Genomic DNA, 25,988 nt, shown 5'->3' with positions numbered 1-25,988 from the left:
ACGAAGCTGTTGTGTTACCGGGAACTCGTAACACTTGAACATTCACGTCGGTTTCTAAGTGTGAACGATCCGAAAGCACCACCCGGAGTTGTCTACTCGCAAATTTTATAGTAAAACGTATGATCAGTTATTATGGATGACATTCAACCTAAGATTTCCTTGTGTGAGTTTTCCTATCAGTAAAATCATGTGTAACTCATATGTTCATTGAGTAATGAATACATATTTATATAAATTCATATATATACACGAGCGATGAGCATATATAAAATCATCACTCAATAATACAAAGAAGTACATATATTCATAAGAATTACTCAACTTTATTGTTGTGCTTTACGGACTAATGACAAACACCCTGATTTTGGGTCCATGGAGCTAGAATTATAAAACGGAACTTGGCAAAATGAACATGGAAGTCCTTTTCTCAGATTTTATAATTATGTCTGTGGAAGGAAATGTCAATTTAATGTTTACATATGACACCTGGATACAGACATCATAAAATAAATAAACTACTTAAAATTAGTTTGACCGAATACGATAATACAAACTCTATTGTCTGAAATCTGAATATTTCACAGTAAAAGTCGTGGTATTGCAATCTCTTGAGACTCCCCTTTCATTGTTTTTTTTTTTTCCTTTTTCTCTTTTTTACAGCACATGGTTTCACAGCAGCGCATCCTAATTCACGAAGAGTCCATGAACTTGCTGAGTCTGTATACCTCTCCCTCTCTCCCCAACATCACCCTGGGGCTCCCGGCAGTGCCCACCCCGCTCAGTGTAAGTCGCCCCCCAGCGGCAGCCCGCAGAGGCCCGAGGGACGTCCCCACGGGGAGCGCTGGTCTCTGACATGTTTAGACTCCAGGGAAACTTGGGAGAGTCTCCTTCGCTGTCGACTGAGTTGTTCAAAGATGTTCAGTTTAATTTCAAATTAAAGACTTATGCTGGTTCCTATAACAATATATAAAAATAATAACTAACATTTGTAAATGCTTCATAGCTTTTTAAAAAGAAAGTACTCTCCAGATATTTTATTAGCTCCACATGACCGTCCCATGGAACAGGGATTATGAGCCACAGTTTAACAAAAGGAGAAGCTGAGACTAGTGCTGTTCTCAAAGTCCAGGGTCCCAGAGCCAGTGCGGAGCAGCCCCGGGACGCCACCCAGGCCAGTGCTGAGAGGCACGGCTTCTGTCTCAGGCCCGACAGCACATGTTTACACAGTTCATTTTGTGAATGACTTTATTTTGAGAATTTAAGTTACTGACTCAATCACACTGGAGAGCACATATCTGGAAAACCTCTTTAAGAACAATATTAAACTCTTCCCAGGAGACTCAAGTGCAGAAATTACTTTGAAAGTCCTGACAACTGAAATAGGATCTTTTGGAGGTAATTGTCTGACTAGCAGAAGACAGTAATGATTATTTAATACGTATTCCCTTAAAAATATTTTTTGTCATTGTAAAAGATCTGTAAGCTTCACCTAAAATAATTCGGCTATGAAATGGATGGAAATTAAATTAATTGCACTTATGTAAAGGTCATGTGATATGTTAGACATGAAGAGAAATGTGTGGCCCCCTTGGCACGCATTCTGCCAGTGTTTAGAAGTGAGCCTTTCACTGGGTGTGACTCGTCAAACTCAGATATATTTTTTACAATATTCCCAGATCAAGAAATTATAAAAAGTGAACCATCTTTTGACTAGTTTATTTTCAGAATACACTATCTGTATATGGTATACTAATTTATATATGAGCACACCTAGAGTGACATGTTTAAATGATATATTTGATAACTGGGTTCAATATATATTACTAAATAAAAGTCCAAGAGGTATCTTATATATTTGGTGCTTTTAATAGAGTGGAATGTTGTTTTATGTGCTACAATAATCTTATAACCAGTGAGGAGAAAGCAGAATTTGGATGCCGTTATATAGCTGAAGATTGAAGAAGAAAGGCTTACAAATACCAGATTCAAGCACGTCCTTGAAATTCCACATGAAGCCTTTGTAAACAGTGGATTCTAGCAAAAATTAAAAAGGAATTAAGGGTGAAACTAAACCTAAATATTCATGGGTGATATTTTCAAATCTTCACTTATTAGAAACTATTTCCCTTCTATTCCTGTTTTCCCCTATCTCTTCCAATGATGAGCAGATACTGACAGGAAAACTTCTAATGACACATGAATAGGATTTTATATTCACTCCCTTTTGCAAGCCCTAAGTCCCCCTACCAGCTAACATAAACATACACCACTTTTAATGTGGTCGGGGAGAATTTTTCTCTCAAAGGACCAAGCACTAAAGCCAGACCATTTAATGTTTTGATGGTAATACAATTTGGTGCCGTTGGATGAATAAACCAATGTGGTTTGGATTGAAGTTTCATTTTTCGTTGCTTCCATTTTGGTGTGGATGAGGCCATCACAATTAATTTTTCAAGCTTAGCATTGCTTTGGCAAAGGGACCTCCAATATTCCATTTCCCCACTGAGCAGTGGGAAATTTTAAGGAACAGAGGCCAAGAGAAGGCATCACTTCTAGATGAAATATTGCGTTGACTTGCTGTGTGACTAAGACAAACCATTTACCTCTTTGTCCTTTAATTTCTCCATCACTGAAAATTGCTTTGCTTCCCTGGTGCACAGCAATTTTGAAAGATGAAACATGAGTTTTGAAAAGAAACATGCCACATAATTTTGAGGTATTAGACTTCTGCTTTTGTAATACTAAAATGACCACCATTCATTAAACCCTTTGAATAGGATAATTCATTATTACTATTGATGGTGTAATTATTATTGCTTTATTACTGTTATCATACATTTCAAGTTCTTAATAGCATTTTTATTTGATATAATTCCACTTGTAGTTTACTTTATTAAACAAAAGTATCTGGAGTGTCATTTTCAATATTTAGAGACTTGGGGATCTGTTATGAATTAATATAAAATACATGTTTAAATGAAATTCCTGCATGTTTTGCAAAGCCTCTCAATGAGCTATCCGAAGAATTTTATTTTAAAAATTAAATATTGGAAACACAGTTCTGTGAACTTATTAGAGGACGTGGAGAGAAAGGACGAGTTATTCCTTGTGCTGGAGACTCCGGAATTATAGACCATTTCGTCTCCAGCTTCTTGATTGCTATGATGTATCTTTAATTTAGCAATTTGGAGAAATTTTACTTTTGCAATATACCTTTTACTTCATCAGTATATTAAAATAAGAAGTACAGTTCCTGGTTATTAAGCCTGAAATTAGCATAATTTTTAATGTTAAAAGATCTTTTTACGTACAATGACACCCAGTACTAAATTGTCTCCAACGCTTCACCTCTACTTTTATGTCTTTTTTGTTAACTCAGTTAGTTTAAGTCTCGCTGTTATCCATTTCCCTACTTGGGCATAGGGTAAGATGGGCCTTTCTAAGGGGAGAGTGGGGTGGATATGGGACACAAAACTAATCTGAGGATCTACAGACCTAACGACCCACACGGATGAACAGGGATTCACGTCTTTATTATTTCTTGACGCAGGCTTCGAACTCACTCAAAGAGAAACAGAAGTGTGAGACCCAGCCGCTTAGGCAAGGCGTTCCTCTGCCTGGGCAGTTCGGGGGCACCCTCCCGCCGTCTTCGAGCCATCCCCACGTCGCCTTAGAGGGAAAGCCCAACAGCAGCCACCAAGCTCTCCTGCAGCATTTACTACTGAAAGAACAAATGCGACAGCAGAAGCTCCTTGTGGCAGGTAATTAATAAGGGCGCCATTTCTAGATCATTTGGGGGCTGTTGTCAGCGATCCAATGTAATATCTTTTTGACTCAAGACACCGATAGAGATTTACCGTTTCCCAAGGTCTCCCTGATACCAGGTACTGTGGGAAAGGCTATTATCTTCCATTATTTTCCTAGATCCATGAAAAAAAATCTCACCTTACATAACCTTCGCATGCTAGGGTGGACACATGGTGAGCCATTCATTGGTCAGACGCGTGCCTGTCCAGTGTTTTGGTACTTCTGCCTTACTGCCTTACCCCATCCAACTAGCCTTCTTCTGACGTCTGCCTAGGAGAGTCACTCCGTTCATAAACTTTATCCCCTGCACCTGTTTTCTGTGGCTTCTTGTCTTTTCTTAGACAAAATTGTGTGTGTGTATGTACATGGACATATATGTATTTTTTTATTTTTGCTTTTTTCAGGTGGGGTTCCCTTACATCCTCAGTCTCCCTTGGCAACAAAAGAGAGAATCTCACCTGGCATCAGAGGTACCCACAAATTACCCCGTCACAGGCCCTTGAATCGAACCCAGTCTGCACCTTTGCCTCAGAGCACGTTGGCTCAGCTGGTCATTCAACAGCAACACCAGCAATTCTTGGAGAAGCAGAAGCAATACCAGCAACAGATCCACATGAACAAAGTAAGCCCCCCTGCCGGGTTGAAATGTCATAACCACCTCTGTGGAAATTGGGGTCCTCTTCCCTGACCTGGGCATTCAAGGGCGAACATTGGTACCTGTCGCTGTCGAAAGGAGATTGATGCCAGGGGTCAAGGACACCATCCCAGCGTCAGGGTTTTCACCATCATTACTTTCACGGGACAGTTGTAGCAGTTTTGAGATTATAGATTAGCAAAGTCTTTTAGGCCTGATCATCTTTTTTAAATCCTCACTTGAGTATATGTTTATTGATTTTAGAGAGAGAGGAAGGGAGAGAGACAGAGAGAAGAGAGAGAAAAAACATCAATCGGTTGTCTCCCATATGTGGCCCAAATGGGGATCGAACCCACAACCTAGGTCTGTGCCCTGACTGGGGATTAAAGCAGCAACCTTTTGGTGTACAGACGACGAGCCAACCAACTGAGCTATCCGGCCAGGGCTGAGCACCTCTTTTAATACGTAAGGGCACACAGGCACACAGGTGCCCAGCCTCATTTTTCGTGCTTGCAGGAAAGGCTCGGGGCAGAGTTGAATGTTATGGTTTGACATCTCAGAAGTTTGCACAGATGCAGGCAGCGAGGACAAGGTTAGCCAACGAGGGATTTTTCAGCAACTTGTATGTTTCCATATTATACTTATTTTCCAGCATGTCCCACTTTGTTTCAAACAGTGTTTAAAACGGTTTCTGAGAACCTTGTGGTAATTTCTCTCTGGCAGCCTTGTTGTGGCTGAAATGGAGAGCGAATGTCTGTTATCACACCACATCCTTAGGCGCTCTCCTGCTGGGGTGACCACAAAGAAACAGTGATTACAATCTAACAATAGCAGACAGGCTGGTAAAGCATTTTCAGTGAATTTGTAAGCAAAACTGGCCTGCACAGTTTTGCTACTGCTCTCTGCTAGGGTTGGCTTATAAAACAGAATCTTCTCATTCCTGGAAAATGTTAAGGTCCTGAATATTAAGATTCTATCCACTTGCCTTTGTTACTATATCACCTGCAAGTATCATATAGAGGTATTATATTGAGAAATGATTTCCTGTTTACTCTTAGAGAGCTGAAAATTGACTTAGTGTTACAATGTTTTATTGTATTGTAAACAGAGCAAAATGTCCCCAGGCAAAGATCTAATAACCTTTCTAATAGTGGTAGGAGACGGGGGTCTTTATCACCTGCTTACCTGATTGCAGGCAGGCGGAGAGTTTTTCTCCTCCCTTTGGCCTCCGCCTTACAAGGCAGAGCCATGAAGGGAACATGAACTGAAGGTCACGCTCCTGAACAGAACTTCTTCCAGCCCAGCCCTCTGATGCTTTCGAGGATGACATGTGTGTGGACGGGAGGATTGCAGGGCGTGGGGGTGGGGGGCGGAGATTGCAAGCAGTGGTACCTGGCGCTCCTGCCAACTTTCAGTCTAGTACAGACTATATTTCAGTGCATTTAAGACTCCTTCTCTATCATCAGATTGATGCCTATTTCATTGCTTTAGCATTTCTCTACATCTCCAAATCAGTCTCATCATAGGAGAACCAACTTCCTTCTTGTGTAATGGCATAATACCTATTGACTTGAATGTGCTTCTGCACATGTTTGCTAGATTAGGGTAGAGTTAAGTTTGTTTTGTGGTCTCTCAGCACTACTTAAAACTGGCTGGTATTCGTGAAAAATTGTCTGGTGTCTAGTGAGAAAAAAATCTATGTGGAAGGGAAGATTGGGAATCCTACTTTCCACCTGATTATATTCTGATCTGGAAGTAGATTTGTTAGATTCCTATGAATACCTTTAAGAATATTTTGGAATGTATGTTTTATGACCTAGAGTTGCCACTGTTTCAGACTCCGATGGCATGCTGGTATGAGAATCTTTATATTTTATTATCACCCTTGAGATTTTGATAGGTGATGCTAATCTCAGTCACATGGCAGAAACTAAGATGGAAAGCAGGCATTTGCATTTTAGCGACGAGAAAGGCAAGTCTTATCAGAGACTTTCCCCCATGTGGAGCTGATTCTTTGGAATCTGTTAAGAATTCTTCCCAAAATTAGAAACAAACCTATACTTTTAGGTACATGTTTGTACAGTGGTTTGATTATGAAATCTTGTCTTAATTAGGCAAAATGAAGTCCAGAAAACTTCAAAGTACAAAGCTGATCTTTATGCATTAACCCCTCTCAGCTTGGGTGTTTAGATTACTCAAGCAGGTCTGCATTTGGCCTTTGTCCAAGTACGTATCCCACATGTTTAATCAAGATGGCATATGCACGTTGCGTATTCTCCAGATCCTTGAAAAGATTTCACCTGCCTTCAATTGTCCAAGGGGACAGAGAAAAATCTTATTAAAGAACATATTAAACCTCTGTCCCATTCTCAGGTATTCAAAACAGAACCATCGAGAAACAAATTGTTACAGTTCGCCCTTCCCTATGAGGTGATGAAAACATTTATTTCACATTAGGTGAGGGCCATAACTTAGACGTCAAAGCTACCAAGTTTCTGTATCATGATATATTTACGTGCACTATAACGACTTAGACTATCCACCGATGAACAATAAACACAGAACCTGTACTTTATGTCATTTGTTTTCCGTTATCTTGAATGAACCTGTATTGGATCCATTCAGACGGGAGCCTAATAGTTGGTGTCATAAAACACGGGCCCTGCTCTTGAGATACTTACTATAGCAGGGAGTACGATGAAGACATAGATGCACAGTGACGTTCAAAATGTCTCTGTCTTTTCCTTCCTCAACTTTTAATTTTTTTTTCAAGGAATCGAGGAAAGCAAAAATGGAGTAACAAAGAAGAAAAATAAGTAGTTTTCTTTAAAAAAAGGAAGTAGTTTTCTTTAAAAAAAACTACTTTAAAAAGAGGAAGAGAAGCATTAATATGTGGTTGTCCCTCACATACCCCCACTGGGAACCTGGCCTGCAACCCAGGCATGTGTCCTGACTGGGAATGGAACTGGTGACCCTTTGGTTGACAGGCTGGTGCTCAATCCGCTAGGCTATACCAGCCAGGGCAGTAGGTTTATTTCTAAACCTGTATTACATTAAATATGATTGTCCTTCATGGTATGAAATTTTTAACAATATATTCTAATTGCTCTGCACTTTTGAGACCATAGTTTATACAATGAGTTATTTGTTAAATTTTGAAGACTTTCTTGATCTCACTATAACTTGAATGCATTTATGAAAGCAGTCATTCATGCTTGTTATAGCTATACAATGTAAATGTTGTTAATTATACTAAATAATTTACCTGCTTGTTGGCTGATTTACTATGACATTTAAATGGAAAATGTGTGTGTTGAAATAATTGTTTGCTTCATATAATTATGATGTAAGTACTCAACAGATTATCAGAAATATCCCTGGGATGAGCTTACATAGTGTTTGTAATTGTATATCTACACAGTGGGGCAAGCTAGAAAGGTGAGTGGAAACCCTGTCAGAATGACTTACCTCTGCTAATCAGTATGCGTATTCTGCTTGCACTGAAAGTGTTTTGAGAAGCTTAACCATAAGAAATTCATGGCTTACAACATTTGTTCTTTCTTTCTGAGACACCGATACAATTCAGAAGTACATTAAACAACCTTTATTGCTAATGCACAGTACTTTCATGCAAGGGTGATTTGTGAGCCTCTACAAAAAACCAAGAGCTTCTTTATACTGGCCTCAAACTAAGACTGTTGCTTTTGCCAATATCTTTTGTTCTTTTTTATTGGAAGAAAAGAAAATGGTTTTTAAAGTAGAATTTTCTTCATAAATACTAAAGAGCAAATAAAAAAGTGAGAGGGTATTGGTAATTTTTTTTGGAGACCATTTCAACTTTAAATATTGCCACAGACTTTTTGGTAAAATAAACTATGATAAATGAAAACAAGATACACCTCAGTTACTTATATATTTTTATGATTTTTGAAGTATTCCAACCACTGCATAGTTATTTGTTTAAAAAATGTTTATTGATATTAAGAGGAAGGGAGAGACAGAGAAGCATCGATTAGCTGCCTCCCATACATGCCCGGGCCCGGGACTGAACTGGCATTTAGGTATGTGCCCTGACCGGGAATTGAACCCCCCAACTTTTGATATACAGGATATGCTCCAGTCAACTGAGCTATGCCAGCCAGGGCAACCACTGCAGATTTAAATGAAGGACCAATCTCTAGTCACATCACTATCTAAATGATATATAGAAAATTTCCAAAGTATCTTCAGACATTTTTATGATGAGATAATTCGATACAGCTCTCTGCCCCCTGCCCAGTGATATTTTCTTTGACTTATTTTATCATTACAACATTAATACAATAGCATTCATTCATGCTGAATGGTTTCTCTTTTAACTAGAATTATAGTATCCTTTCTAAAGCCTGTATCTTCATGTTCATTCTACCAAACCCGTAGGAGCAGAAATTTAAAGAAACCTTTTTCTTCATTCAGTACTTATTTGAATTAAGTGCCGGTCTGTGCTTGGATCCATTTAGCAGATCTTACTGAACCCCTGCTTTGTGCCAGACCCTGTTTCAGGCACCGAGAAAACAACGTCCAGTGTCCTGGTGGAGCCGGCAGTGTGGGGCGCGGGGGCGCGCAGGATTCAAGTAAACAGTGATGCAATGTGTTAAGCATTAGGATAGAGGGAAGGAAATCATCTTTGAGGAAATAAGACTTGAAACTTGTTTGGTTACTTCTCTGGATATTCTCGTTCATTTTACATCTTTTCTTTTTTTTTGGTCTTTTTCGTTCTTATATATGCTTGGTGATAAATATCTTATGCATTCCTATGACTGGGTATCAGCCAACACTTTTAAAAAACTCATAAATCATGAGATGATATCTTATACATGTCAAGGTTCACTCTGGATTTAAGTATTTATTATATGTATATTACTATGATACTTAGGCATTTTGACGTGAGAGCTATTTTGTCATAATAAAAGTACATCTAAGACAAGACACGCGAAGGGCAGGCCAAGCAGATGTCCTGTGTTGCCCTTATTCAGACAGGTGGATATTGTGTCTGACAAGCGAGGCATGAATATAATTTTGCTCAAATGCTGGAACAGAGCAGATGGGAGCTTTCATTAAGTTTTAGAAGAGAATTTGACCCTTTAGGAGAATAGTATTTGTTATATTCCTTTTCTTGGCACCATCTCTAACGTAAGTGTTACATATTCTCCACAAGTTCTCATGGTTCATACCCATTCCTTGTCCCCGGTAATCTCTCCGCAGCAGCTCAAGGGAGTCCACTCTTTCACGCCTGTGGTCACATACGGGCACTGCGTGCGTATGTGCGGGTGCTGCCTTTTTCCTTATGCAGTGTCTCTGAAGGCCATCCTGAAATAAAGCTATTTTGTGCAAAATGCGTACTTTCCCAAGAAGATTAATTTGAAGAATAACTACTAGGCATATACATTCTAAAATGCGTACATTTTTTGAGTCACACTTCGTAGCATTGAACAAGTAAACACTTCATATTCACTTTAACAAAGGCAATGCAATCTGTGGCTTACCTGTGGGAAGATTGGAATTTTAAGTACAATAGATGAGGACCAGAGAGCGATCTTGGCTTTGCTGCTGTGCCTGTTTCTCCCAGTGTGTCCTGGCTGGCCTTTCTTTTTTGCACCACGTGAATTCCCAGCACCCTCTCTGCTGGTACCTTTGGGGATACGGTCATTGAGATAATACTGGCTCCCTTTTATTTGTGGGATCTACTGTTTACCTGGGACACCAAGCTTACATTCTTAGGGGTATTAACTCACTTTTCTCTTTTTAACATCAGGGAACTCAAACTGAATAGGCGTATGCACGTTAACCAGGGTAACAGGGCTAGCAGTCGACAGAGCTGGTATTATTTGGCAGAGGATGTGAGACCCAAAAGCCCGTCCTTCACCTAAACCTGTGCTTATGATTTTAGTGTTGCTTTTATCACTGAGCAGGAGACAAGAGCCTCCTAATTTTATTTTTGCCAAACAATAGAACACTTACCATTAAAAACAAGGCAAACAAACAAGGAAGGTCATCTTACGGTTTTTGTTGGGGTTTTTTTGGTGTTTGGATTTGTCAGGATGGAGAAATCCCAGTTCCTGGCCCTACTTCCCTATTTCCATACATTGCCCTCCATCTTGGAAGGTTTTTTTCCCCCTAAAATATGTTTATTGATTTTAGAGAGAGAGGAAGGGGCAGAAAGGAGAGAGAAACATCAATTGGGTGCTTTCTATACATGCCCTGACCAGGAATCAAACCCCCAACCTTTTGTTCTACAGGACAACACTTCAGCCAACTGGGCCACAACAGCAAGGGCTTGGAAGGGGTTGTTTTGTTTTGTTTTGTTTTAATGGATTTGATGATGGGCCATTTAGACATGCTGTTGGATTAAACAGCTCTCCAACAGTGAGATGCAAGTGCAGGCCAGAGCCCACTACAGTCAGGCCGGGTTCGTTCCGCTCTCGCTTGTTGTACGGTTGCCATTGTTTGACATGGGGCAAACATCTCACTGCAATTCCCAGCAAGCCTGACGCTGAAAGTCTACTGACTTCATCAAGTTCAACTGAAATGCAAATGTTGGCATCTCATCTATGGGTGGTTGGAAAATGCCTTGTTTTAAGTTTTGAAAAATGGATGAGTAGAAACTTGAACTGGGCTTTCATTTAGGAAAGTAGGCATTACTGTTGTCAGGTTTAATTTCTCTCTGTCCGTTTGACAGCTGGTTTCCAGGCAGAGTCTTTAATCACCAATTTCGGATTACATTCTGCCCATTAGATGGATAGTATGTCCAAAAACTTCAGCTAGCCCTGAAAGGCGGTCTTAATTTTATAACAGTAAAAAGGCTCCTAGATTATTTATCTATCTGTAGAGGTTTATAAAAGAAACTCTGACTTTACCCTTAAATAGATGCTATTCTGACATGATTAGCCCAATGTAAATAGATCTGTGTAGTATGTAGTCGGCTTCAAAAAAAAAAAAAGAAAAAGAAAAACCACTTACACTGCAATGCCAACTTACATCAGCACAGAGAATTCATATAGAAGCATTTCACTGTATAATTACAAGATGATGGTTTATAATACACAGAAAATGGCTTGCTGCTTTATTATTAGATGTGATGAAATCCTGTGTTTGTAAAAGAAAGTAAATGACCGTTTCAGTGGATTAATGCATAGCGTTCATAAACGTTCCTTCATTCATAACTTGAAGATGAAGGGAAGGACCTCGACCTTTCTGTATCACTCTGCACTGTTAATCTAGTCAGAGATGCTTTTATGGAATGAAAAAACAATAGTGGGGCATGACAATGAGGTAAGAAAATAGGGGAAAGAAAAATATCTGGGGAATTAAACCATGTGAATAGTTTAACTGATGTTGATTCCAGGCAGTTCAAAGGCAGAGGGAAACGAAATAATTTGGTTGTTTCCCAACCTTGACAAATGGCTTCATTTGACAGGATGAAGTAATTAAGTCTTACTAAGGAATTTTTAATATAGCTAAGTGATTTGTGGATATGAAAACCACCAATGTGTAGCCGTCTCTTTGTTACAGATTTTGGTTACTTATAAGTTCCTGACTGTAGATTTTTTTCTCTCTCTAGCTTTCTGCTCTTTCTCTAAATACTCATGAAATTGGAGGGATTATAGTGACCCTGAAATGTCATGTGGTATAGAGGAGTCCCGTTCTTCCAGGCAGAAATTCACCCAGGGCCTTGCTCCCATATCCTGAGTGTATCGTTGCTCTCTTGCTGTCAAATTAGTTGTATCAACCAACAATAAAAACTCACTTCTACAAAAGCATTCCTGGCATGGAATAATTTATGATGTTCTGCAGAGATTTATTAGCAACCGCTGTGCTGCATACTGGGAATGAAAATAAAGAAAGCATGTTCTCTCCCTTGAATGGACCCATAGACATGCAAACAGATAATACTTTCTACCTAACATATAGCACATTTGAATTGCAAGGTCAAGCATGCTTGATATTCTTTCCAAGAGAAGTTTCTGGTATCCTGCACCATTATTTATTAGTTGTGCATCTTTGGTCAAAATGCCAACCCTCTTTGTCCAGTAACTCTCCAATCTGCACAGTTTAGAGGTAGCTAGTGAGGCTTACCTGAGCAAATGCACTGAAAGTGCTTTGCAGTTAAACATGATCAGCAGTGCTGACGTCCGACTCAGCATTTATATTCCCATATGGCACCAAGAGTTCTGTTTTCCTTGTTTGGTAATGAAGACGGTAGTCTGAAAGTGCGAGACTGCTTCCAAGGCACACGTTTCCCACTTGTCTCCATGTGGCATCAAGCGACTTTGTTGTCAACCAAACCACCAAATTTTCTCTTTCCCCGTTTTCTCTTACATCTTTGTATTCATCACGCAGCCGACCGCGTTTTTCTCTTCAGAACAAATATCATGGTCAGTTATTGAATTTTTATTGAGGTGTAATTTACACACAGTAAAATTTATTCCTTTTACTGTACAGTTCAGTGAGTTTTGACAAATGCTTATTGTCATATAATTACCACAATCAAGATACAGAGCAGGTTCTTCAGCCTTCAGGATTCCCTTCTGCTCTCCTCTGTGGTCAGTCCCTACCCCTACTTCTAACCCCTGGCAAAGCAGTTGAATTTTTCACCATGCAAGGAGCACACAAGAAGTCACAGTTGTGAAGGATGGTGTGTGTTCAGAGCACACAGACATTTGCCCTAAATGATCTTAACTGCAGCATGCTCCATCAAGGAGGGACACACGGGATTGTTTTCAGAGGTCACAAGCTGACGGCCATGGACAGGATCTATTCCATTGAGCTGCTGTCTTTGGCCTGCCTGGTGTCCTAAAAAGCATTTGAACTATTGGTAAATCTTTAAAAATAGATTTCAAACATGATTCTGGGTACTTGGCATCATCTGAAAAATTAAGAAGTCTAGCCACAATGGGCCCACATTTCCACGTGGCAGGAATCGTCAGCTGGGGTTCACTCTTGGGGTTCCATTTGAAACAGGGTTCACCTCTGTCCAATTTACCAAAGAAAAGGACTGATCACCAAGATGTTCCCATGTCAAGTGATTGGAAGATGATTGGCTTTGAGATCTTATCTATTCTGAGACAGTTCAAAATCACCAAGGGTTAGCAAAAATAAATAAATAAGGATGCCATTCCTCATGGTGCCTCTACTCATTACCCTTGAAGAGCAAAGAAAGAAAACTTTGGAAGAAAGTCCTTTCAGCTGAAAATTGGAAAGGAGATTATTGAGGATATCCTGTTATGTAATATAAAAGGACATGAAATTACACAGTGCTGGAAGAGGAGTTAAAAATGATTCCTTTGTTCTCCAGTTAAGAGAAACCCCCGACAGCTCTTGTCCTCTTGCTGAGGATTTCGTGTACTGGAAGGTCAATCTTCCTGTTTCCACTTTTGCCCACCCAATTCCAGTCTTCTGTGGTGGCCCGAGTGATCATTCACAAATGCAAGTCAAATTATATCAAAGCCTCGCTTAACACTCCTCAGTTGCTCCTTATTGCTTCTAGGATGAAATTCAAACATCTTTGCCTTTCAAGGCTGTCCTGATCTGGCTCTCATCCCCCAAGTGACCTCACCTCCTAGTCCCTTCACTTCCTTCCTGAGCTGCAGCCACATTGGCCTCCTCTCCTGTCTGTGGGGAATCTCATCTCACCTCTGAGAATTGTGCTAGCCGTAGTTCAGTATGGGATGTCAACCTCCAGGCCTTTTTGTGACTTCTTCTTGGTGTTGGAGTCACCAGCTCAAACCTCAGGTCTTCAGAGAAGCCTTCCCTGCCCTGACAAATCAGACAGACAACACTTCCCCGATCATTCTCTGCCATGTGAAGTTCCAGTCTTCAGTTGCTTATTTTCTGTCCACCCCACAGAGAGCTTGCCTGGCTGACCTCTCTCTTCGAGGTACCTGGCATATAGTAGGTGCTCAACAAAAACTGTTGAATGACTGAAAGTATGAGTGGGCAACTTTCTCAAACTAGCTGAGAGGAGGAAGTTTTCAGTCTCTTTCTCAGAAGTAAACACTCATTGAAGTCATTGGGATGTTAGGATGTTTCGAGAGCCAGAGAAAGGATATTTAAATTTCAGGTATTGTTTTACACAATCATTTAGAGCTGTAAAGAAAAGCATGTTTTTTATTAAGAATTTACTTGGCCCCTGGATTAATTTTATGTATCTTCAGTATTGGTAAGAAAGGATGTTTTTTAGTTTAGACTTTTAATTTATGTGAATAATGAACCGATATATGGAAAATCTCTCTTGTTATTGAATTTTGGTTCTTCTGGTTATTTTCCTAAAATGCACAGAAGCAAAATAGCATGGAGTATTTTGGCTCAAGGCAGAGTTCTTCTCTAAGTAGACCTCTAGATTTGAAAGCCCTCCAAGCTCTGCATGTTGTTTTTGAGAACATTTGGTACATACCTAATCTGTTTGTGAATTGAGACAGAATTTTATCATTATTTTTAAATCTAGTTTCCTTGGAGCTTAAGGAAAAGGTTTGATTTTCCAAGAGAAGAATTTTACATTTATTTCAAAGAAAGTAAGTGTGCTATTTCCATGTTCCAAGTAAAATCTGCCTTAAAATCTGAGGCAAAATCAGAAAGCAATGAGTTGGGTGGAAGGTCAGTCTGCATGGCTTAATAATCACATTCACACACTTGTGCTTAATGATTTGTTGATAATTTCAGAAAATCAGATGTCTGTTAGAAACAGATTTGCTCCTTATACGCTCCTGTTCTTAGTTTCCATTCCAAATCTGAAGATATTTGTGGGCACATGAAGGATTTCTGTGGCAAAAGTTATAAATTAGAATTTGGAGATATTTTATTAAAAAACACTTAATGCTTGATGACTTACAGATTTTTATCAAACAATGTAACTTACATGGAGATGAGCTTAATGGGTTAATGTGTAAAGATGATCAGCACAGCCTTTAAATATTCAGTGAATTTTGCAGCATTTGTCAATAGGACATAAGACGTTTAACGTGGAATATAAACCATTGAAATTATGGACTCATTTAAATATGACCCTATTAGGGATTGATAAGAATTGGAAGGTTGAGTTGTAACACCCAAAGTGTTAGAAATTTGGATAAATAATGCAATCTGGCCTGTAGACTGTACGTGTAAGCGTGTGTGTTACAAACCCAGAGTGGTCGCAGGTGGCCGGCAGCATTCTTAGCGTTCGTACCACTGCAGGCCAGTAGCATGGAGAACGCAGAGACCCACTGCAGATGAGGAAGAGCCCAGATGAAAGGGGCAGGAGAAGCCATACAGCCATCATCTCTCTCTCGGCTGGGTTCCCCGCCAAAGGAACTCACCTGGTGTCAGACGCATGACACACGGTGTGTTTCACCACCAGGGCCTCCACCGAGATTCACACGGGCTTGCACATATATCTGTCACACAGATGTTTCGTCTTGTGTTTTCTAGCCAGCAAGGCAACAGCTCAGCTTTGCTGGGGGATCACCTCCAGATGTCCAACCAAAGAGACACCCTGCCACCCCACAGAGAGAGTAAGCAGACAGCTCCTCCCTGCGTCTGGGGCCACTCGGCGACAGTGCGCACTAGACAAGGGTTGGGCTGTGCCGTCTTCCTAATGGCCGTGCTCGGAGTTCAGAAACACATAGAACATGACATTGTTCGAACACCAATGTTCTCAGTAAACAGTCATAAACTTACAGATAATGCCAAGTCACTTTCTATTTTAAATATCTGAAAGAAGTCAAAGCTGGCAGGCAGATTATTTGTGGCTTTTGTTTGTAGATGTTGCTGATGTTAATTGCTAATTTTTCCACTCTGGCCCATTTGACTGTTGAAACAAAAGCAGCTTTTGTCAAATACCTAAAATAAAATAAGAAGTGTAGGCCACCTCCCTCTATGCACTTATGCTTTGCAGTATTGGCTCCGAGAGGTCCCATTTATCTCTTACGTTGTGTGAAACTTAACAAAGAGCACATTTTGTCCCAGAGATGATGAAAAAGTGGTAGTTATTGTTCAAACTGACATTGGCATTTGTTTCATGACCTGGGAAGAAAAGTGTCAAAGCATTGCTACTAAACACTAAGTTTTCAGATATTTATGAAAAAGGATGAGTGAGGAAGAAATTAGGATAAATCCAAGATTTTTGACTCATGCAATTGGGTAACACTGTTCACTCAGATGAGAAAATAGTGATCGATACATTTGAGTGGGATGAGAATGAAAATTATTTTTGAGCTACTTAAAGTTTATGGTACCCATTAGCTATTCTACATCTGAGCAAAGACATTAAGCAAGCAGCTGAATATGCAAGTTTAGAGCTCAGGAGAGACATTGGAATTGCTTATATTAATTCGGTTGTCACCAGAAATAGCTGCTTCAGAGGAGAGTGCAGAGTGGAAGGGTACAAAACCTTCTAGGTTTCTACTCTTTTGGAGATGATTCAGTTTTTCTTGGGCATGAGGTTTCTTCTTTATAAAACACAGGTTTGCAGAATGTTATAAATTCTCCAACACCAACATTTTATACCTATGTGAACTCCATTCCTAAGTTACCGTTTTCTGTCAAGCAACATTTCTTTTTACAAACCATTGAGGAATTCTGCCCTTGGAAGAAAATCAATTTGCCATTTGGTCTTGTCCAGTTACCACCACATTATTCAGTCTGGGGTTTTCTCCCCCACGGTTCCTTCAGTGCATCAGAGGTGAAGGTGAAGGCAAGGGGGCCGCTGGAATAAACAGTGTTGTTTCTACATTGCCCACGAAACGTTGTTTGTCAGGGAGGCTGTAAACACTGACTCAGTTTGATTCGTGGGAGAAATGATGTGATTTCTGGATGCTTCAGTGACCTCAGAAGTATATTAACAGGTCAAATTTTAGAAGGTGTTCTGCTAAAATGAACATCTGATATATTCTGTGAACACTCAGCATTTCGTCAGTAGTAGAGATTTTCTTGGACATACTTGTTTCTATGGGAAATTATATTCCAGTAAATTCACACAGTTTGCCTAACCCCTGGCTGTACCACCACTAGTAATATTAATCTCTTACTTTCAAAGATGCTATGATGGTGTCTTGTTTTCCTTTCTAAAATGCGTCACCCTCACTGACGTGTATTAATATTCTATTTAAATTGCCAATGGTTTGGGCATTTATGCACTCACTGACTTTTGTAACAAGAGGGATTTCAGTCGAATAGTTGGAACCGAAGCGTAATTGTTGTGAATTCTAATGGGAAAGGAAAAAATAAAGACAATGAAGAGAAATAACTCAGGGAGCTTTACTGTGCAGGAAGGTAAATGATAGTTTTGAAAGAAGTGGTCAAGGGAGGTTTGACTTAAGAAGGATAGAAGTACTGAAAGTGTGCAAACGGAATACTCCAGCAGAGGGGGTGTGCGATGGGGGACAGCGTAGACGGACTACTGCAGGAGTGGAGAGATCCAGGGCATCATGCTGAGGGACTGACTGCAGTAGGAGTGCAAGACGTGGCTTTCATTGTAATGGGAGGAGGGTGAGCGGGACAGTTGAGTTTCTCTACTGATATTTCTATTTTCTTGGTGAAATAAGAAGCAAAAGTATCAGCAGGGAGTAAGGAAAAAGTCTGGATATTAGAAGTTTGAGGAGAGAGGAGGTGGTTTGAAGTGGTCATTGAAAGAGTGAGAGTAAATGAGAAATGTAGGATTGCCGGATAGCCCAAAGGCCCATCTGAGGGTTGTGATCATGAATTTGAAGACAAACACTCATCATGATTGCAATTTGTTCGCTGCCTTAGCGTCTTCAGCTGCTTGAGTTTGGCAGAGATTTATTGGTAACCAAAGTTAGAAGTCTTAATTTACAAAAGGCAGAAGTGTTGAAGACAATGTAAGGGAGGGAGTTGTAATGCTGGAGGGGGGACCTCATCCAGCACGGAGGGAAGTGAGGGAAAAGGGGTGGCGGTGACGGGCAGTGAAAATGTGGTTGGCTCGATAGCTTTGAGGACCCTCCCGAGATGAGGCACAGTTGTGGTCAGAATATTCTGAGGACGAGCCAGGAGAAAAGAATGATGTTTGGAAGTGAGGTTTAGGTGAGTGTGCAGTTACGGCTAAAGACCAAGCGTAGGGTGTGCTTGTGAAGCTGGGAGCTGAGGTGCAGCAGGGGGCAAGGCCCCTGGAGGTGAGGAGGACAAGGCATGAGAGGCCATGTGGGAACTGGGAAGGAGAGGAATAGCAGCAGGAGAGTCTTTGTACTTAGCGGGTGGTGTTTGTAGCTTCCTCTTGGTTATTAAATACTCTTGTAGTCAAGCACCCAGACGCTGGATAAGATGCAGAGTCACCCTCTAGTAAGCAGGGACTTTTAATGTGGCATTTCCTGGGCACTGGTCGTGTACTCTCCGGCTAACTTTTCATGCATGGCCCTCGATTCCTGGGCAATGACTGCACACACCATATCGTTGTTTTTCTTTTTCTCTTGTCCCCATAGCAGTTCTTCTGGGCAGATCTTTTGAACACCTCTCAGTGGTGTCTGTCTGACTCACAGCTGTCCTTGGCCCACCAGCTCTGATGGTCTAGCTCCCATGAACTTGCCCAGCTAAGCTTCGGTAGTGAGAGGGAGCATTTTCCCCAGCTCAGTAAGCCCCCAGCCAGATGACTAGCAGCAGTCTTCTTGAAGATAGTCCTTCTGAGGGGCGCCTGCAGCCCTCGCCACCTGTCTAGTACCTTTTCTTAGGTAAATTTCTTTCCCACAAGGTTCTCTAACCTGCTCTTCTGTGTTGCCTTGAGGTGAGTGATGGAAGTAGGGTTACAGGACGGAGTGATGAGCTAGCTCTCTGTCTCCCTGAAAGTGAGTGGGTGTTACTCGATGTCCTTTCCCCTGGTGTGCCAGCCAAAACTGGGACTTTTCCGTGAAAATACTGCTTGTTTTCTCCGGTGTTGCATGTTCTGTTTTGAATAGCCAGTTCAACAGGATTCTGCAATTGTGTAGTCAAGGCTCAGGAATTTTACATTGTCTCTTTTCTCCAGACTCTTAGCAGTGTGCCAGGTATTTTGTATATGAGACATGAAGAACCATGACCACATAGTTTGGTTGGTTAGAGCATTGTTCCCATGCACCAACATTGTGGCTTCGACCCCTAGTCAGGACACATACAGGAGTCAATCAATGAGGGTATAGATAGTGGAACAGCAGATCAATGTTTCTAACAATAAATAAATATATTCATACATACATACGTACATAAATGCAGTTGCTGATTAGTATTTAGAATTGGTACAAAATTCCTGCAAATGGTTCCCCAGAAAGTACTTACAGGCACTTAAAACATGATGGGATGAATGTTTCCCTGATGCTGACTACCCAGGAACAATAGAAGTTAGACTGCAGACACAAAGGAAATTCATATTTAAATTTGCCTGTTCATTTTAATATGAATGTTGATTGGTATGTATTCATTTAGCTTGATCATATCTCACTTACGAGTGGTGATGTTTAGATCTTATATGTAGTTTGCCTGAAGTTCTCTTTCCTTGAATCTGAATCTCAGCCCAAACACATCACACATTGCGTCCCTCTGTGCAGCACCGTCCCCCATCACTCTCCGTCGGTCCCTGGGTTCACAGCCCTCTGGCACTGCAGTAGCGCGGATGCACGGGGATCCTTTTCCACCCACACACTGTGCTTTCTGCCACATCCGCTCTTCCCATTTATCTCCACTCCTCACACACAAGGCCGCCGACTCTTCCTCTCCATCCTTCATCTTTCACATCTCAGGCTAAACACAGCACTTTCTCAGGGCAAACTTCTTAATAAACCACAGTCCACTCCATGCCAACTGGTATGCACTCTCTATCACCCTGTGTTTCTTCCTTTTTCGTTTATCCTGTTTGAAAACCAGAATGAGTTTGCTTATCATTTTGGTGCCTTTCTAACACACTAACTCATAGACTCCACGAGGACAGGGCAATGCTGTTTCCTCAGTGCTTAGAATGGTATCTTGAACATAGTTGGCACTCTATAAATATTTGTTGAAAAATGAATGAAAACACCCCATAGTTCTACCTACAGAGAAATTGAAAGGTTCATCAGTGTGTGCAGGGCCATTTGAGGTTTCTGCCTAAAGAGGTTACTGCAGGCTTCAGAGTTTGAATACTTGTGTATTCTAACGCTAAAGCATGTATTTAATTTTAAAAACATAGGCAGGTATGAGTAGAAGGTAAACTTGAATTTTACATGGGAAAGTCTGTCTTGATGACTTTAGTGGTGGAATTCTTCTGAGTGCTGCTTATTACATAACTGGCATGTTGCTTACGTGGGCACTGACTCAGCGGAAAACTGACCACTTTTGAAAACACAGTTCAAGATCCGCAGATGATCAGCCAGTAGAGTTGTTGTCAAATAAAACAAAAGGCCTGTGTGTGGCGAAATCATCTTGACAGTTTTCAGACTATTAAACTATATTTCAAACTTCTAAACGATGGTATTTTGCAGTTTAAATTATGTTGTCAATTATCTTTTTAAATCACTGAGCAGTTAATGCATATGCTTCTGAAAAGGAAGTCTGATTTAATTTATAAGGTCAAGAAGAGGTCTAAATAATAATTCTCAAATTAAAATTAATGTCTGGTTTTTAATTTACCTTTGGATATGTTTTAATGCCACCAAAAAATTTTCCATTCTTGCATATTTTTAAAGTTAAGAATTTCAAAATATTTCTAGTTTTACAAAAAAGTATGTTATCATTTGACCATCGAAGTAGAGGAAAATTAGATGGATAAGAAGAACTGTGAGCATTTGTGCTCTGTCTTTTACAGTAGTTGACAGTTGCTGGAAAAAGGAGATTTGTGGAAATGTTTGATTACCTTTCCATCATTTCCACTACATTTCCTATTTTGAGAAAAAATGTCCATGTGTATTTGGACTAAATTCACTCAGTACAACTTGTTCTTGTGAAAATGTTATGGTTTCCACAGGAAAAATGTTTACTATTTACCTCTTTTCCACCATTTTCTAAGTGTGTTACAGAGTCATTAGAAATCAAAGTGTATTTTGCTGCTCTGTTGCCACCAAGAACTATTGAATTTTGAACCCCTCAACACTCTCTTCTAGCTGCTTTCGAAATCTATTGAACAACTGAAGCAACCAGGCAGTCACCTGGAGGAAGCAGAGGAAGAGCTTCAGGGGGACCAGGCGATGCAGGAAGACAGAGCGCCCTCTAGTGGCAACAGCACTAGGAGTGACAGCAGTGCTTGTGTGGAGGACACCCTGGGACAAGTTGGGGCTGTGAAGGTCAAGGAGGAACCAGTGGACAGTGACGAAGATGCTCAGATCCAGGAAATGGAATCTGGGGAGCAGGCTGCTTTTATGCAACAGGTAATAGGCAAAGATTTAGCTCCAGGATTTGTAATTAAAGTCATTATCTGATCTGAACGTGAAATGCACTGCAGGTTTTCATAAATGGGTATTATTTCCTATTTCTGAGTAATTTGGTTTTAGTGTTTAAGGACTCTAACTAATGTACATGTATCTATATATAGATCTCTCTATATACTGATCTCTATATAGATATCAAGGTTTCATTGAAACTTCACTGGTAAGAAAATACCTGGTACACTAATATTATACAACATAAGTATCCAAGTAGTAATTAATAGGCTTTAAATTCACCCCAAAGCCTGCCACATCAATTACTTCTAAGGACAACGAACTCACTGTTGTTTTAGTTTATCTGTTGAGATCAGTAACTTCTGGGTAGAGTTTCCCAGTCTGATCAGTGAAACATTCTATTCGTTCCTGATTTGTTTTGATATATAGAATTCAATTTTCACATTGTTGTACATAGTATAACATACTACAGTCTTGAATACTGTCAAAGGTAGACTGCCCCCTCCTTTCTCTCTCATTTTTGTTAAGTGAAATGTTCTGGTTCCCATACCAGTAGTTTTAGGTTACTGTATAGATTGCAATTGAAAATATTAGGAGTAGAGGTGGTTTTAAATATATAGATGCAAAGTACAGCACTATTTTAAATATTACATTATGTCTCACCTAGCACTGCTCATTCTACTTTTATCTTGTGTTATTTGATGATGTTGTCTATCAAAAATATGATCAAATGAAACAGATGCAAGTGTTGGCAAGAAGTAATGCGCAGCCTTATGGCCCGGTCAGACACTCCACTGCATCTGCAATCATAGAAGACAGTGACAGTGTGATTAGTATTTGATACGAAGTCAAAATCACGTTTTAAAGAAGAAGGTGTATCATATTATATAATCTTTGTCCACAGGGTCTCTTAAATATAAGCCCACAATGGCACAGCATACACCATATCATTCTGGCAAATAAAAAATTAGGCGAGCGAGGCTTAACAAAAGAACCCACTTGTACATAATGCACCTTCAGAAGGACTGTGTCCTTTGATGCTTTAAAATACAAACAACTTTGAAGGCAACAGAAGACTGTTTATTTAAGTCGGTTCTTTGTCAGGTTCCTGCTGTTCTACAGAAAGCTGATTCTCTGAGGCTGAAGAGGAAATGCCTTGTGGAAACAGGAAGTCCAAGTGATTCATGTACTGGGGAATGTAGGGGAAAAAAACGGAGGATAGTGTTTTACGCTTTCTGTTTTTAAAGGGCACTCTATGAATTGATTTATTGTCTAAGAAAATAACACCGCAAGTAGGGAAATTGTTAAGGAAGCTTTTCACTGGAACATTTCCTTCAATACTCCCTTTTGATATGTTTACCTTGTTTTATAGGTTTACTTTTGTTAAACTAGTTAAAGATTCGTTGTATTAAGACCCCTTTAATACGAATAATCCAAATTGACCTAGAATCTTTGTAAAGTTTTTTTTCTATTAAAATATTTATATTTCTAAATCCGAGGTATTTTAAGGTGTAGTATCCTGTTTCAAAGGAGATGCAGCAGTTTTGCCAAATGTAGACATTGTACAATTGTATGTTACTGGCACGTGTTGTTTACATTTTGCTGTGACATTTAAAAATATTTCTTAAAAAAAGGTTACTGCTAAAGATACATTATCCTTTTTTAAAAAGTCTCCATTCAAATTAAATTAATATAACTAGTAGTTAGAAAGTTTAAAACTTTTCCATATAACGAAAGTCCTTCTGATAATTTGACAAATAGCTATAACACTTCCTATTACCAACATATTTTGGTTAGTATATTCCTTCAGATTAAAATGACTTTTGTCAGTTTTTTTTGCATTAAAAATATGGCATTCCTAGGATAAAATTGTCTATTTTTTCCATCTCATAAATATACATTTCTTTAAAGTCTTTTTTTCAATCTCATAAAAAAGGGATAGTGCATCTTTTAAAATACATTTTATTTGGGGAGGAACATGTGGCTGAGCAGACTTTTGTATAATATTACTTCAAAAATATGTAATCACAAACAAAAATAAACCTATTTTTTATAATGTCATTTGAGAGAGCTTCATCAGTACAGTTGGTGGACGTTAATTGTTTGAATTTGATAGTCTTTGAATTTAATCAAGAAACTACCTGGAACCAGTGAAAAGAAAAGCTGGACTTAAATAATCTTAGAGCTAATTGATAATTGTCTCTTTTAAAATCTACTGTATTTATTATAATTTACACCCTCGATGGTGATCTCTTGTTTTGTGTTGTAAATATATTGTTTGTATGTTTCTCTTCTTGCCTTCTGTTATAAGTCTCTTCCTTTCTCAAATAAAGTTTTTTTTAAAAGATCCCCTTTCATACATATGGCTTTGTGTAAACTTGATATATAATCGAATTCGAAACTCATGCACTAGGTCTTATATACCAAAACATATTGCCATTCTTTGTTGAAACAAGAAAATAAAGATATTTTGAGCAGTTACTTCTATGCCATTATAAATAATAAATCCAACAATAATGATTTTAAAGTATTTACATCAGCCATTTTCCAATAGCAAACACACAAAAAATTTGTTGTATTTTCATTTCCCCAGTGCGGCCTTTTTCATGATATGTTAACATCTTTGATGTCAATATAAAATTTTATGTAAATAGATGTCAATTCCTAACTTTTCTCAACTTAAAAAAAATCATTTTTAAACAGGTTAATATAATCCCTTGACTATAACCAGCACTCCATAAATAATAAAATAAATAACTTTCAGTGTGTCCTAAGTGATCCATAGGACAGTGAGAGCCAGGCCTACAATTATAAAGTGTCAGCACATAAATTTAAAGAGACAAGCGTAATTAAACGAACTCCCCTTACATGGAAATAACTACTTAATATGACAGTAGAAAGCAAGGGGCCTGACTTGGGTGCAGGGAACTGGACCGAACACATCCCATCGGGCGTGGCCTACTTTCTTCCTCTTCTGGTCAGTTGCTGGCAAAACTTTTTAGCCAATATTTCATAATATGTTGCTGTATATTTGGTTCAAGAGGTAAAAAATATTTGTTTTATATTTTTTGATTCCCTTAATCTAAAGTTAAATAGTGTCCTACAAATCGAAGTTACCCTAAGTCACAACAATATTGCACTAGATTGTTAAGAATGCTGGAGCTAATAGCATCGACTGTTATACAATGGGTTATCATTCCATGATGCCGAACGTTTGATACTTTGGTCAGAATTGTGGAAAAACGTTTGATATTAGGCATAATATCCTGAGAGTTACCTTTGGGCTATAAAATTACAAGATGAACTAGATACTAGACATCCTCACAGAAGAGTTGGAGGAATCAATGAGCGTATGGTTTTATACTGTTTATTTGTTTAATTTCCAAAGTATAAAGTAGCTGTTTGACTAAAAAACATCGATCTCATGTTAGAAAATTTTTCTTCAGAAAAATGGGTTTTGCCTGGACTTACAATAAATATCCATTAGATTTATTCTCCCAGCAACAAAATGTGGCCTTGTTCGGGGAGGCGGCTGCTGAAATGGAGATTGTTACTTCTCATAGATCTGAGAAAGACAGGCTTTCAGAGATTTTTATGTTTCACATTCTTTTCTTCTAGAGGATGTTATAAAAAGGAATTCAGACACTAAACATTTTTTGAAAACTAGCTCTCAACAGATATATAGACAACAGGATTGTCTTTTTAATTTGGCATTTCTTTGTGATTTTTTTCAATAATGGAAACATGCAATTGTGGGTATTGTAATTGTGGGTTGATGGTGATAAATAATCAAGGTCTTCAAATTACAACCAATTATAATCAGAACTCAGAGATGCAAGAGAAGGAGTTTGAGAGGTAGATTACCATTCCCTTTATAATCAATAATTTTAAAGGAAAAGTATGGGAGGTCAATCAAGCAAATAAAACAGGATATTACTGATTTACAAAGGTTTCTATTCTCTTTGTATAATAACTTCTTTAAAGCTTGTAAACCATGGGGTTTAGACAATGCAACTTTTGGGGATCATCTTGATTTCCAAAAAGACTTGTACTTGTAACCATTGCAAACATACAATGTACCATGTATTGTTTTAAGTCTTGACATCTGCCAATTAACTTCGTCCTCACAACAACCTCATGGGGTAGGTTTTATTGTTCCATTGTAGAGATCAGGGCACTGGGGCACAGATAAATTAAAC

At 39.2% G+C, this 25,988-nt stretch overlaps 1 protein-coding gene across 1 annotated transcript in view; it reads left to right on the top strand.

Moving 5' to 3' along the window:
- Positions 1–25,988, top strand: part of HDAC9 (histone deacetylase 9) — an 820,804-nt gene that overhangs the window by 493,618 nt on the left and 301,198 nt on the right. Inside the window, exons 10-13 of the mRNA XM_045827591.1 lie at positions 661–783; positions 3,551–3,761; positions 4,212–4,429; positions 21,514–21,777. Coding sequence (XP_045683547.1) covers positions 661–783; positions 3,551–3,761; positions 4,212–4,429; positions 21,514–21,777 — 816 coding nt within the window. The remainder of the gene's footprint in view (positions 1–660; positions 784–3,550; positions 3,762–4,211; positions 4,430–21,513; positions 21,778–25,988) is intronic.

Source organism: Phyllostomus hastatus, unplaced genomic scaffold (genome assembly GCF_019186645.2).
Source record: "Phyllostomus hastatus isolate PE091 unplaced genomic scaffold, TTU_PhHast_1.1 phas_scaffold_78, whole genome shotgun sequence".
NCBI classification, from domain to species: Eukaryota; Metazoa; Chordata; class Mammalia; order Chiroptera; family Phyllostomidae; genus Phyllostomus; species Phyllostomus hastatus.
This window is presented reverse-complemented; position numbering and strand designations above follow the sequence as displayed.